The following is a 16066-nucleotide window of genomic DNA, read 5'->3' as shown; positions in this document are numbered from 1 at the left end:
CTGTGGATTAGTAGAAGGGTCCATGTGTTGCTGTGTAATATCCTGCACTCTATAACTATGTAGCATATTACAAACGTATGTCTAAAAGCTAAGCTTAAGTTTAATGACAGGTTAGAACTTAATTGTTTAAGTACACTCTAAGAATCTTCCATTCTGCATGGTTGTGGCTTAGTGATTACTTACTATCTAATTTGTGGCACTATTGTAATCTTCTGAAAAACTAAAGGATATGCAGTCTATGCACACGTGTACAAGCAGACATGCCTGACTGAATGAATGGATACTACATGTGTAATATACATCACGTAGTCCTATGTTTACATAAATGTGCCCTTGTAGAAAGAAGCAATAAAACTTTCTTGGCAAGTTGGGACTTGTAGTGTAACGACAGCAGGACTGGCATAGATTACACATCACTGGAAGTGATGGAGACAGTAAATTAAGATTACATAGATTACACATCACTGGAAGTGATGGAGACAGTAAATTAAGCAATATATTATGTATAGTTGAATATATTCTTATATTGTCTAGATATTCATTATATTGTCTATATATATGCACTATGTTATTGTGATAAACACATGAATGCTACAGTATGATAGTTATATCCTCAGCCCCACCCCCTACAAATAACATATCCAAACAATGGATAGGTAAGCTTTATAAGTACAACTAATGGAATACCAAACAAACATTATAAACATACACTGAAGACATTGCAATACTATCTGCTCCTATTGATATTTTATTTGTATGATCTACCCACTAATGGTAAGAAGCATGGTACAGAAACCAAAATTTACAGTGGAAATTTGAAGCTCATTTCTGCACGAATTTGGCAGATTAGTCAGACGCTTAATTCAGACATTTTCCAAAACATCGTCATACTCCAAAAACACATGCATTTCATGGTTTGCATTATGAAAGTCAAGTGCTGAGCCTTGAAATAGTAAAATATAAAATATAGTCTTCCTCAGTAACAGTTTCCTTTCTTTTTTTTTTAGAACTTTCATACGTTTCTCATTTGGAAAATATTATTAAAAAAGATCAGATTTCTGCTGGAACAAAATGCTAAGTACTAGAGTAGAAATTATCGTAGGTTGATGTTATTTTCTATTTCAAACTTTTATTTGTATATATCCATAGTTTAGCATGCTTTATCCATATTGCAATTATAATTGGGATGTACTATATTCTACAAGGAAGATTCTATCAAATCAGTAGCCTACATGGCCATAGGCAAATGGATGCTGTTTGATGAGTAACTGCCCCAAGGAAAGGAAGTGGTAATTGTACTTCCTGTTTATGTAAGACTTAGAGAGAACTACTCATACATGCTGCTGTCTGATAGAGCCCAGATGTACTTCATTTCCAAGGGTTATATAAATATACTTCTACTACAAATGTAGAAATACAGACTCACACACACACACACACACACACTGTGAATAGGTGGACTTTATTCGCCTATATACTGTACATGCTGCTGTCTGATAGAGTCCAAATGTATTTCTACTACAGATTTAGGAATACACACACGCATACACACACACATACATACACACATATATATGTGTGTGTGTGTGTGTGTGTGTGTGAGAAAGGGTGGACTTTATTCACCTATATACATGCAAAGTTTCAGCTTCTCATTTGAAGCCTTTCTCTTGGTTAGGAAGGGCTTCAAAAGAGAGCAACCAACATACTCCATGATGTCTAGGTGACCAAAAGCTACCTTTTTCGCTCTTGGAGTGCTGCTTCTATTCTATTTTTACTACATTTGCAGATTTTTTGGCTGGTTGCTTGAGCATGTATTGAACCCACAACAATAGGACTGCGCCATAAGCACAAATATATTGGGCGTGATGAAAACCCTTTACTACTACTGTGTTGGAGTATGTGACAGTTTTATTATCTTTCTTTAGTAGTCTGACAATGACAGTAGAAAAGAACAAGCTCATACCAGTCTCTTGCCATTTTAGTTGGGATCCATTTATTAAGATTTCCCTAAATTACCTTAATTTCACTGGATATAAAGCACTAGCACAAAATTTAAGATAGCTTTCACTTAAGTTTTACAGACTTGTCTAACTTATCCAATGAGTCTTCCATTTTTTGCGCCATATTGATATGGCTTAGAAGAGTATTCCCATATCCTAATATGATTAGGGAAGGAATACTCCAAAATACCATCACAAAAGTAGGGGTGGACCCAGACTTTTCTGGAGCCCAACCCAATTAGCACAAACTCAAAAGCTTATTAGAAAAGGAGAACAAGAGTTTTTATAGTGCAAAAAGTAACAAATTTTTATTAAACAGTGGTGGGGGAAAAATCCGAACAGTCATTAAAAACATATAAAAACATTAATGGCGGTTAACCCCTACATTAGGGCATGGTACAAATATTGGAATGTAAATACATAAGGCATGTGAATAGCACGTACTCAATGGTGCAGAAATAACACGTGGGTATTGTCATAACAGTCTGCAGAAAAAACAGTGATGTCACTTTATCAGGCAAAAATGCTGCAGTAATCTACACTTAACACCAGACCTTAGAGTGTATATATATAAGAGGCATGCAGATGTAACGTACTTATTTGTACAGAGACGCTATATAAATACCATTTGGTATGCTGCCAAAACACTCTGAAGTCATGCTGCCGAGAAAACACTGCAGTGTATAGTTGCAGCTGTGATTGAAATTAAAGCCCCACTGAGAGCCCGCACACATAAATAACAGTGCAAAAAACGCCCATTACCAGTCCAACCAAGTAAGGGGGAAAGGTCCGCCAGTAACTGCAGCCTCGGAAGACCTACGTACGTTTCGATATTAGGAATATTAAATCTTCGTCAGGGAGGAGGCATGAAGTGTCAACACTCCCCTGTCACTGGCTTTTAAATATGCCATTGTGATTGCCGCGAGACTTCCGGGTCCGCGGCAATCACAATGGCATATTTAAAAGCCAGTGACAGGGGAGTGTTGACACTTCATGCCTCCTCCCTGACGAAGATTTAATATTCCTAATATCGAAACGTACGTAGGTCTTCCGAGGCTGCAGTTACTGGCGGACCTTTCCCCCTTACTTGGTTGGACTGGTAATGGGCGTTTTTTGCACTGTTATTTATGTGTGCGGGCTCTCAGTGGGGCTTTAATTTCAATCACAGCTGCAACTATACACTGCAGTGTTTTCTCGGCAGCATGACTTCAGAGTGTTTTGGCAGCATACCAAATGGTATTTATATAGCGTCTCTGTACAAATAAGTACGTTACATCTGCATGCCTCTTATATATATACACTCTAAGGTCTGGTGTTAAGTGTAGATTACTGCAGCATTTTTGCCTGATAAAGTGACATCACTGTTTTTTCTGCAGACTGTTATGACAATACCCACGTGTTATTTCTGCACCATTGAGTACGTGCTATTCACATGCCTTATGTATTTACATTCCAATATTTGTACCATGCCCTAATGTAGGGGTTAACCGCCATTAATGTTTTTATATGTTTTTAATGACTGTTCGGATTTTTCCCCCACCACTGTTTAATAAAAATTTGTTACTTTTTGCACTATAAAAACTCTTGTTCTCCTTTTCTAATAAGCTTTTGAGTTTGTGCTAATTGGGTTGGGCTCCAGAAAAGTCTGGGTCCACCCCTACTTTTGTGATGGTATTTTGGAGTATTCCTTCCCTAATCATATTTGTTCTGTTTATTACAGAGTTATCTCCAGCCGCCATGACCTTTCGGGCCAGGGATAGCACCTGGCAGTCACAGTTGGACGACGTCCTTAAGACTGGTGGGGTCACAGGTGATGTGAGCAATGGCATTCAGTCTGATGAGGCGATTATGACCAAATATAAAGATTTACTTAAGAAACGCACAAGACTTTGGTGGAATAAAGCATTTCTGGGCAAGTACTTGGAGAAAGACTTAGTGCCCAGGGGTCTCCGTGTGCAAGTCTTCCCTTCCTTCCCTTTGGAAGATGAAACTTTCAAAACAAAATGGGAAGAACTAGCACAAACTTGTTCTTGGGGCTTCCTGGGTCTGTTGTGGGACCATAATTCCACCTCATTGGTCTCAATTAAAACGGAATTAGAGGCATTGGAAAAAAATCTAACAGAGGCGTGTACACCAACTGTCGTTACCCGCTTCTACGCCGAGATTGATAAAGAGTTGGAGAAATGGGAGCAGGAGATTAGGACCTTCAAACTGAAGAAATTAAATAGGGATATCCAGGACTATACCCTACGGAGGGCATATAGATGGAGAAACAATACAACCAGAGGACGTACGGGGGATACTGCCAACAAGAACCCCCGTTTAAGATCCTCGTCATTAGTGTCTATGACCTCAGCGGGAGGTTCCTCCTCTGGGGCCTCAGTGAGCTCCATGGACCTTGGAGATTCCGTCGGGGCACGTGTCAAACATCGAACCCGGCCACCCGTGACATACAATAAGAACAAACGTCAAGGGAATAAACTCCAGGTACTTAATTTATCTCAACGGGTGCTCACTGGGGCTCAGGTGGAGGTCCTCTCACGTGGTTTAACCTTTTCTCCCTCTAATGCTTTCCACCTTTTCTCAACTTTGAAGGACCTTAACCTGTTTTCACGAAAACTAATTCTTAAAAAACTTTTTTATAAGCGGAATGACGGGTCCGACAGTGTGGTGGAACGTGAGGCCATACGTAATCTTGAGGATCTACTCCAGGAACAGGAGATCCCGACAACAGGTACGTTCCCAGATGCCCTTCTGCCTAAGTCAACTAAGTTTCCCCCACTGTCTATTAGCCCTGCAATTGAGATCTTTACCAAAATGGTTAGTGAGGATCTTAAAAAAATCCCGACTAATCGGAAAAGGGACAATTTGACTCACTCTCAAAGGAAGGCTTTGATTGAATTGCAGGGCTTTCATGACATTGTGATAAAACCTGCCGACAAGGGGGGTAATATTGTGGTGCTGTCTTGTGCTAAGTATGAACAGGAGGTTCTCAGACAGCTTCGGGATAAGAGCACTTATAGGAAATTGCCCTCCAATCCCCTGACTGTTTTTTCCACTGAACTTACCGCGATACTTCGTAGGGCTCTGGATACCGGCCTGATCAACAAGAAAATGTTTGACGGACTGTGTAAAAAATATCCCAGAGTCCCTACATTCTACATACTGCCTAAAGTCCACAAAGATGCTGTCAATCCGCCTGGTCGTCCGATTGTGTCAGGCATAGAGGGTTTATGTGACCCCATTTGCCGGTTCATAGACCACCACTTAAAAACTTTGGTTGAAACGTTACCCTCTTATGTCCGGGACACCACGGACGTCCTTAGGCGCATTGACGGCATCTCTCTGGAAGAGGACATGATCCTTGTTACAGCCGACGTTGAGAGCTTATATACGTGTATTTCTCATACGGATGGAATACGAGCTGTCCGTTTCTTTCTCGAGACGTCCGGTCGGAATGGCGAATTGAGTGAGCTGATCATCGAGCTGCTTGAGTTTGTGCTATCACACAACTTCTTCGTCTTTAAAGACATCTATTATCTACAGCAACGCGGCACTGCTATGGGCGCGGCCTGTGCGCCTTCGTACGCAGGCCTCTTTCTGGGTTTCTGGGAGAGGCTGGTTTTTGCGGACAAGGGCTCCGGGCTTAGCGCCCACGTGCAGTGTTGGCTTAGATATATAGACGATGTTCTGTTTGTGTGGCAGGGCACAGCTGAGCAGCTGGATCTATTCATGAGACATTTAAACATCAATGATCTTAATATCAAGCTCACTTATAAAAGTAGTAGACATATGATAGACTTCCTCGACATCTTGATTAAGGTGGATCAGAGGGGAGTGATCCAGACGGACGTCTTTCGGAAGACGACTTCCGTCAATGCTCTGCTACATGCTACATCTGATCACAATCCATCAACAATTCGTGCCATTCCCACCGGACAGTATCTGAGGATGAGGCGAATTTGCTCTTCTAATGACAGCTTCGAGGCCCAGTCGGCTGACCTCAGGGAGCGTTTCCGTGAGAGGGGATACAGCGGTAGAAGCATCAGGGCGGGCTACAATCGGGCCAAAATGACCCCCCGGTTGCAACTACTCACTGGTGCCCCGAAAAAATTGGCAGAACGTGATACCGCGGTGCGGTTCATCGGAACACACAGTCAGGAATGGGAGACCATACGTCAGATCCTGAAGAAACACTGGCCGGTTTTAATGACCGACCCTATTCTGGCTAGTGTGCTTACCCAGGATCCCCTTATGACATCTAGGAGAGCAAAGAATTTAAGGGACATGCTGGTCCAGAGCCACTATGTTCCACCTCGAGTCAATCCTTTTGGTTCTCATGGTCCTCTACAGGGTTGTTTTCCCTGTGGCCACTGTGTGGCGTGCAGCAATGTCCTTCGTAGCCATACATTCTGTTCATCTGATGGACAGAAAACTTATAACATCAAACATTACATCACGTGTGCAACCACACATGTGGTGTACTTTGCAACATGCACGTGCCCCCTGACCTATGTGGGACTCACCTCTAGGGAGCTCCGCATTAGGGTCAGGGAGCACGTGAGGGACATTGCTGCGGCTAAAACGGAGGAGGACCTGACAACACTCAAAACACTGCCCAGGCATTTCAGATCACACCACTCCTGTGACCCCTCAAAGTTGAAGATAAGGGGGATTGATGTGGTAACGGGGGGGATCAGAGGTGGCGATCTTAAGAAACGCTTGGCGCAGTGTGAGACCAAGTGGATAGTGACCCTGGACACACTGGCTCCTAAGGGCCTAAACGAATCAGTGAGTTATGCCCCTTTTCTGTAGCTTTGATATTTCCTTGATCCTGCATGGTCTCTCCTCCTGTAAGTCACTTGATTTTGTGATGTTGTGCTCTTTATGGTCACCCCTATATATATAATGGACTATGTATATGTTATACATATATTTTGTACTCCATTTATCATTGGATTATGCCCACTGTTCATTCTGAAATAGCCATTTGCTCTCTCACCTGTATCCTCTGTCCCTTTTTATTCATGTTTTTAACTGTTTTTAAACTGCCTCAATTTTTTGTGCATCTCTCCCCACTGTTCTGGCGTATTTATTTATTTATGCATGTCCTTTTTTAATAGGACCTAGAAAATGATCATATGCCTGCCTTGTGAGATTCATCATTTCTCCTGATTCATATGAACAACTAAAGATGGACCTTCTTATATTATATTATCTGGTTTCACTTTTCTCAAATTTATGAATGTTGTTGCGTTACTTCATATTTCAGTGAGATCTGTTCACATTTACTATTGCTGCGGTATCTGGCTGTCTCTGTGCGATTGCATCTAGGTGCCGTTCGTGCGCGCGTAGCTGGGGCCATCTTTACGTCGCGCGCATGCGCGGGAGCCTTGGTGACGCGTCCCCGCTCCCGCGCATGCGCGAAGATGACGTGATGGCCATCATCTCGCGTGTTTTCGTCCGGCGCCAGGTGTGATTGCCGCGAGAGAGACTTCCGGGTCCGCGGCAATCACAATGGCATATTTAAAAGCCAGTGACAGGGGAGTGTTGACACTTCATGCCTCCTCCCTGACGAAGATTTAATATTCCTAATATCGAAACGTACGTAGGTCTTCCGAGGCTGCAGTTACTGGCGGACCTTTCCCCCTTACTTGGTTGGACTGGTAATGGGCGTTTTTTGCACTGTTATTTATGTGTGCGGGCTCTCAGTGGGGCTTTAATTTCAATCACAGCTGCAACTATACACTGCAGTGTTTTCTCGGCAGCATGACTTCAGAGTGTTTTGGCAGCATACCAAATGGTATTTATATAGCGTCTCTGTACAAATAAGTACGTTACATCTGCATGCCTCTTATATATATACACTCTAAGGTCTGGTGTTAAGTGTAGATTACTGCAGCATTTTTGCCTGATAAAGTGACATCACTGTTTTTTCTGCAGACTGTTATGACAATACCCACATGTTATTTCTGCACCATTGAGTACGTGCTATTCACATGCCTTATGTATTTACATTCCAATATTTGTACCATGCCCTAATGTAGGGGTTAACCGCCATTAATGTTTTTATATGTTTTTAATGACTGTTCGGATTTTTCCCCCACCACTGTTTAATAAAAATTTGTTACTTTTTGCACTATAAAAACTCTTGTTCTCCTTTTCTAATAAGCTTTTGAGTTTGTGCTAATTGGGTTGGGCTCCAGAAAAGTCTGGGTCCACCCCTACTTTTGTGATGGTATTTTGGAGTATTCCTTCCCTAATCATATTTGTTCTGTTTATTACAGAGTCAAATTGTCCCTTTTCCGATTAGTCGGGATTTTTTTAAGATCCTCACTAACCATTTTGGTAAAGATCTCAATTGCAGGGCTAATAGACAGTGGGGGAAACTTAGTTGACTTAGGCAGAAGGGCATCTGGGAACGTACCTGTTGTCGGGATCTCCTGTTCCTGGAGTAGATCCTCAAGATTACGTATGGCCTCACGTTCCACCACACTGTCGGACCCGTCATTCCGCTTATAAAAAAGTTTTTTAAGAATTAGTTTTCGTGAAAACAGGTTAAGGTCCTTCAAAGTTGAGAAAAGGTGGAAAGCATTAGAGGGAGAAAAGGTTAAACCACGTGAGAGGACCTCCACCTGAGCCCCAGTGAGCACCCGTTGAGATAAATTAAGTACCTGGAGTTTATTCCCTTGACGTTTGTTCTTATTGTATGTCACGGGTGGCCGGGTTCGATGTTTGACACGTGCCCCGACGGAATCTCCAAGGTCCATGGAGCTCACTGAGGCCCCAGAGGAGGAACCTCCCGCTGAGGTCATAGACACTAATGACGAGGATCTTAAACGGGGGTTCTTGTTGGCAGTATCCCCCGTACGTCCTCTGGTTGTATTGTTTCTCCATCTATATGCCCTCCGTAGGGTATAGTCCTGGATATCCCTATTTAATTTCTTCAGTTTGAAGGTCCTAATCTCCTGCTCCCATTTCTCCAACTCTTTATCAATCTCGGCGTAGAAGCGGGTAACGACAGTTGGTGTACACGCCTCTGTTAGATTTTTTTCCAATGCCTCTAATTCCGTTTCAATTGAGACCAATGAGGTGGAATTATGGTCCCACAACAGACCCAGGAAGCCCCGAGAACAAGTTTGTGCTAGTTCTTCCCATTTTGTTTTGAAAGTACCCGGAAGTCTCGCGGCAATCACAATGGCATATTTAAAAGCCAGTGACAGGGGAGTGTTGACACTTCATGCCTCCTCCCTGACGAAGATTTAATATTCCTAATATCGAAACGTACGTAGGTCTTCCGAGGCTGCAGTTACTGGCGGACCTTTCCCCCTTACTTGGTTGGACTGGTAATGGGCGTTTTTTGCACTGTTATTTATGTGTGCGGGCTCTCAGTGGGGCTTTAATTTCAATCACAGCTGCAACTATACACTGCAGTGTTTTCTCGGCAGCATGACTTCAGAGTGTTTTGGCAGCATACCAAATGGTATTTATATAGCGTCTCTGTACAAATAAGTACGTTACATCTGCATGCCTCTTATATATATACACTCTAAGGTCTGGTGTTAAGTGTAGATTACTGCAGCATTTTTGCCTGATAAAGTGACATCACTGTTTTTTCTGCAGACTGTTATGACAATACCCACGTGTTATTTCTGCACCATTGAGTACGTGCTATTCACATGCCTTATGTATTTACATTCCAATATTTGTACCATGCCCTAATGTAGGGGTTAACCGCCATTAATGTTTTTATATGTTTTTAATGACTGTTCGGATTTTTCCCCCACCACTGTTTAATAAAAATTTGTTACTTTTTGCACTATAAAAACTCTTGTTCTCCTTTTCCCATATCCTAATATGTAGTACGTATAATAATAATAATAATAATAATATTGGCACATGCTTTTAATTACATTTGTAGTATATTTTTTTCTGATTTGCTATGTCTCTTACCTCATGTGCAGGGCATTGCAGCTTAGGTATCCATGGTTACGACCCCGAACAACTAACTGTCACTATATAAATGGACATACCCATGGATACCTAAGCTAAAATGCCCTGCACATGAGGTAAGAGACATGGCTATATCAGGAGAATTATAATACATTTCTAATTGAAGGTATTTACTAATATTATTGTTATTACACCTACTACATATTGGGATAGGATCTTGGAGACGGGGATACCCCTTTAAGGAAAAATCTTCAGTGGTATTAGCTTTTGAAACTTAATTTCTGTTACCCATATAATTCACTCTCCCAACCCCAAAATAAATTAATAAACATTTATCTTTTTCATTAATGTCAAATACAATATATGTTGTTCTTTATGACTGTTAAAAGAGTAATGGAACATACTGATTAACTTGAGTGCATTCATTCAATAATGATTTTACACAACTTTCTTTGATTTCCAGGTTTCATTGGTTTGCTCAGTTATAGATGTTCTGACACCATGAAGACAGTCATCATCCTCTCTTTGCTTGCCGCAGTCTGCTACTCAAAACCTTTTTATCAAAAGGGTCTCTTTGATTTTATGCTAGAAGATGATGGCTCCGGTTTAGACCCAGTCACAGTAGATGAGCCAGTTGGACCTGCATGCCCTTTCCGCTGTCAATGTCACCTTCGTGTTGTGCAGTGTTCTGATATTGGTAAGTTGTGGCACATTGAAAACGAGTATAAGTACAATATCCATTGCCCCGTTAAAATCTTTTTGTACAGCAGTGAACCATTCATTGTTAAAATTCTTGAGTCTCAAGTCCATTCTCACAGATAGCACAATGATTATGTTCCTGAAGGTCTATAAAAGTTCTGCTTTCTACTGAGTGAACTACAGAAACTTGTCACGTGGGTCACATTAATTGAGCATAACAAATAAGATATGGAATGAATAATTTCAGATTAAATGGCTAATTTACTTGGGATACTTCCATGCAGGGCCAGATTGGCTATCTGGCAAAAGTGGCAAATAAAATATGGGCCTCATCAATTGTGACACTGTTAACAGTATCAACATCTTCAGTACTTTTAACAGCTGTGGTAGAGCACAGAACCACTGGCTTCATGCTCTGTCACATACTCTGGCAGGCCACAGAATACACCCAGCCTACTAAAGGCCAGCACCATGCAGGGGGACGTTTGTTGGCATAATGATATCCCTGCAATGCACTGTCTGCATTTACCGCAAGACAGAATAGAAGAGGAAACAGCGGCTGTGGGTGGATTAGGTGAGTATTTGTGGGCTGAAGTTACCATAATAGTGTGTAAGGGGACTATCATACTAGGAGAGGGGTTATGTGAGGACTATCATACTGTATTGTTGTTGTAAAGGGATCATTATCCTATAAGGAAGACTGTTTGGGCCTTCATATTATATTGGAGTTGTGAGGGACTGTTATACTGTGTGGAGGGACCATAATACTATACGAAGAGCTGTGGGGGACCATCATACTGTATTGTGGCTATGGAGGAAACATCATACAGTGTGGGGGTTGTAAAGACTATAATTCTGTGAGGGACCATCATACTGTGTGGTGGGCTGTGGAGACGATCATGCTATGGTGTGACCATCATACTATGTGGTGGGCTTTGAAGGCTTCATGCTGTGGGGGGACCAACATACTCTGTGGGGTGCTGTGATGGACATCATAATGTGAAGGGGCAGTGGTGGGAATCAAACTGTGTAGGGAACAGTGATGACCATTGTTCTGTGTGAGAGGTTGTGGGGGGACCATCATACTGCATATGGGGCAGGGTAGCCATCATAATGTGTGAGGCGCATCACAATTTTTGGTGAGCTGTGATAACCATCATAATGTGGAGTGGGTAGAGTTGGCATTTATAATGTGTTGGAAGGCAGTAGTGACTATTATGCTGTGTTGGGGTCAGTGGTAACAACAGTATGATCACATGTAGTGTGAAACAAAAAAAAATGAAAAAGCCCACACACCCTCCCCCGGAAGTAATCTGCTTATGTCTGGCTGTAAGTGGGCAGAGACCCAAACTGCCAATCAGTAATTCCAAACCTCCTCAGGCCAAGTTTGAACTGGGGGTTTGTGGGGGCTTGGTTCGGTGCCAGCAAACCGAAAATCCAAAGATTCGCTCATTTTTAGTAACCATGTTACTGTGTGATGGGAATATCATAATATGGGAGGGGCAGTGGTGACCATCGTACTGTGTGGGGTCAGTGGTGACCAACATACCGTGTGGGGGTAGTTGTAACCATGTTACGGGGGGAAGCAGTGGTGACTATCGTACTTTCTGGGGGTAGTGGTAATCATCATACTTGGGAGGCAGTGGTAACCATCATAATGCATGGGGGTTCTGAAAGCAGGCAGGGCAGGGAGCTGTGGTAACTATACTACTGTGTAGAGTTTGTGGGGCAATCATGCTGTGTAGTTGCAGGATGTGAGAGCATCTTTCTGTGTTGAGGCATATTTAGGGGCATCATACTCCATGTGGTCCATGAAATTGGTATTATAATTGGTGAGAACACCAAGGGACTTCCCTCTCCTTTGTCTTAAAACGCGGAAAGGTATTTCCTTCTTTGCCTGTACCTACAGTATGTGCCACAAAATGACTTTTGCTATGGGATCACATTATTTCTATGTATGCCCTGCACAGGATCATTATTGTAAGAGGAGGCATGGTAGGGGGGACATTATTATAAGGAGGCACACTAGGGAAGCACTGGTGGTAATGGTATATGTTTTGTGTAGAGATATGGGAATGTGAGGAGTGTCCTGGAAAAACAGTAAGCCGAAGATGTCTGTGTGTTACATTCTGCAGGGATGAGTTATATATATAAGGAATGCTCGTGACAATATTGGCTGAATGGAAAAGAAAATGGAAAATGAATGACTATGATCATTGATGGCATCACTGATGAGTATCTGCATTTCCTCTCAAATATTATTGACAAATTTGGCTAAGTTCACATGTCCAGTCATCCATCAGAATGGATTCAGCAGCAATTTGTTGGCTAAAAGGTTGTGCAATCACATTTTTGTTTGTTTTGAAAAAAATAATTCTTACAGGATCTGTTTTTTTTAACACTGGAGTCTATGGAAAAGTAATCCATTAACTGATTGCTATTTAGCCATCCCTTTTTTTGCATTTGTAAGGGATCTGTTTTTTCGTTACTGGATCAGTTTCAAATGGAAGATACATACTGTAGCAAGCCATTAACTGAACTGTTTTCCATAGACTCCAATGTCAGAAAACTGGATCAAAACAGACAAAAAATGTGTGTTTGCCCAACTTTTTTGCCAACCGATTTCTGCTGAATCTGTTCTAACAAATGATTACTGGACATGTGATTAGTAGGGATGATCGAATACCTTAAATATTCGGCAACGCCCATATTCGCCGAATAGGTCGCCGCTATTTGACTATTTGCAAATATTCGATGCGCAATGTAAGTCTATGGGAAACCAGAATAGTTGCCGAATAGCAACTATCCGGGCTTCCCATAGACTTACATTGCTCATCGAATATTCACATAGCGGCGACCTATTCGTCGGATATTCGCGAAGCCGAATATTGCCGAATATTTTTGATATTCAATCATCCCTAGAGATTAATCCTACAATAAACTCATAGTATATATACTCAAAGAAATATTCAAAAAATATTTTCCAAGTGGATTCAATATCAATTTTATTATTGTATTTTTTTGTTTTTTATATTTTTTGGATACACAAAGTGCAAAAAGTGCAGCATAAAAACAACATACGTTTGGGTAAACAGAAAAAACAGGACAGTGCGACCCAAGCAACAGACATTAATCAGAACGATTCGTATAATGATCTTATATGCAGCATTCACAAGGCAATAAATATATGTACATATAGCGGTACCCAGGGATGTGTAACCCCAGATTAAAGTGCTTATTTATAATGCTATTAGTCAAATGACATATTTCATATTATTGCACCTCAATCATATTGTACATATCATACTCTGTGCAATATAACATACAAAAATGCATTAATTTGGATACAGCGCTTAGCTATGGTATGCGTGTAGCTAGTATAAAAATATTGCACATTTCCCATATAAATATATGTACATATAGCGGCACCCAGGGATATGTAGCCATAGATTAAAGTGCTTATTTATAGTGCTGTTAGTCAGATGACATATTTCATATTATTGCACCTCAATCATATTGCACATATCCCACCATATGCAACATAACACATGTACAAAAAATTGCTTTGGATATGATAAAAAATATTAACATTTGTGCCAAGCCTCCCGGTCTAGTCATAATAACTGCTCATAGTTACAACATGGGGAGTTTAACCCCTAGAAAAGCCACCTCAGGTCAATATGCCAGGTCTCAGGTCGCACTGCCCCGCACCCCTCCGGACGAAGCTCCGGCGAAACGCGTTGGGGTGCGGGGCAGTGCGACCTGAGACCTGGCATATTGACCTGAGGTGGCTTTTTCTAGGGGTTAAACTCCCCATGTTGTAACTATGAGCAGTTATTATGACTAGACCGGGAGGCTTGGCACAAATGTTAATATTTTTTATCATATCCAAAGCAATTTTTTGTACATGTGTTATGTTGCATATGGTGGGATATGTGCAATATGATTGAGGTGCAATAATATGAAATATGTCATCTGACTAACAGCACTATAAATAAGCACTTTAATCTATGGCTACATATCCCTGGGTGCCGCTATATGTACATATATTTATATGGGAAATGTGCAATATTTTTATACTAGCTACACGCATACCATAGCTAAGCGCTGTATCCAAATTAATGCATTTTTGTATGTTATATTGCACAGAGTATGATATGTACAATATGATTGAGGTGCAATAATATGAAATATGTCATTTGACTAACAGCATTATAAATAAGCACTTTAATCTGGGGTTACACATCCCTGGGTACCGCTATATGTACATATATTTATTGCCTTGTGAATGCTGCATATAAGATCATTATACGAATCGTTCTGATTATTGTCTGTTGCTTGGGTCGCACTGTCCTGTTTTTTCTGTTTACCCAAACGTATGTTGTTTTTATGCTGCACTTTGTGCACTTTGTGTATCCAAAAAATATAAAAAACAAAAAAATACAATAATAAAATTGATATTGAATCCACTTGGAAAATATTTTTTGAATATTTCTTTGAGTATATATACTATGAGTTTATTGTAGGATTAATGTAAGGTTTGGGAACCGTAGTATAGGAATAATAATGTTATAAAGACAGTATGGATCTATTAATTCTAATTCTGAGGTCTTTATCCCTAGAGATTAGCCTTACTGAGCACTTCTCCTTTGCCGAGATAATCCATCCACCTCACAGGTGTGGCATATCAAGATGCTGATTAGAAAGCATAATTACAATAAAAGGCCACTCTAAAATATGCAGTTTTACAATGTTGATAGGGTCCGGGGGTCAGAAAACCAGTCAGTGTCTATTATGATCATCATTTGCCTTGGCTTTGCAAAGTTGCTGGATATTGTTATGAAGTTGACCAAGCTATTATATCCAGAACATCCCAAATATGCTCAATGGGTGATATGTCCGGTGATTATGTCGGCCATGCAAAAACTGGGATGTTTTCAGCTTCCAGGAATTGTGTGCAGATCCTTGCAACATGGGGTCATGCATTATCATGCTGCTACATGAGGTGATGGTCATAAATGAATGGCACAACAAAGGGCCTCCGGATCTCATCACGGTATCTCTGTGCATTCAAAATGGCATCAATAAAATGCACCTTTGTTGATTGTCCATAACATACACCTGCTCACACTGTAACCCAACCACCACCATGAGCCCCTAGATTCACAACTGTGACACCAGCAAATCACTCACCCACCTCTCTGATGTGTCAGATGCCATCAAATGTGAGCATCTACCCACTCAACTTGATTACGATGACAAACTGCAGACAGAGGGAAACCCCAATGAAGATGATGAGCAGCAGATGAGCTATCCTGAGATGTTTTTTGACAGTTTGTGCTGAATTTCTTTGGTTATGCAAACGTTAGTGTTTTGCACGGACATGTGAAGAAGGCCTAATGCACACCTGTACA

The 16066-nt window shown here is 41.2% G+C and overlaps 1 protein-coding gene across 1 annotated transcript in view; it reads left to right on the top strand.

Annotated features, from left to right (window-relative positions):
• DCN (decorin) overlaps positions 1–16066 on the top strand; it is a 179704-nt gene that overhangs the window by 443 nt on the left and 163195 nt on the right. The window contains exon 2 of the mRNA XM_075344797.1: positions 10417–10650. Within this exon, the coding sequence (XP_075200912.1) occupies positions 10455–10650 (196 nt within the window). The 5' untranslated portion in view covers positions 10417–10454. The remainder of the gene's footprint in view (positions 1–10416; positions 10651–16066) is intronic.

Source organism: Anomaloglossus baeobatrachus, chromosome 4 (genome assembly GCF_048569485.1).
Source record: "Anomaloglossus baeobatrachus isolate aAnoBae1 chromosome 4, aAnoBae1.hap1, whole genome shotgun sequence".
Taxonomy (NCBI): Eukaryota; Metazoa; Chordata; class Amphibia; order Anura; family Aromobatidae; genus Anomaloglossus; species Anomaloglossus baeobatrachus.
The sequence above is the reverse complement of the archived record's forward strand: the minus strand, read 5'-3'. Positions and strand labels throughout refer to the sequence as shown.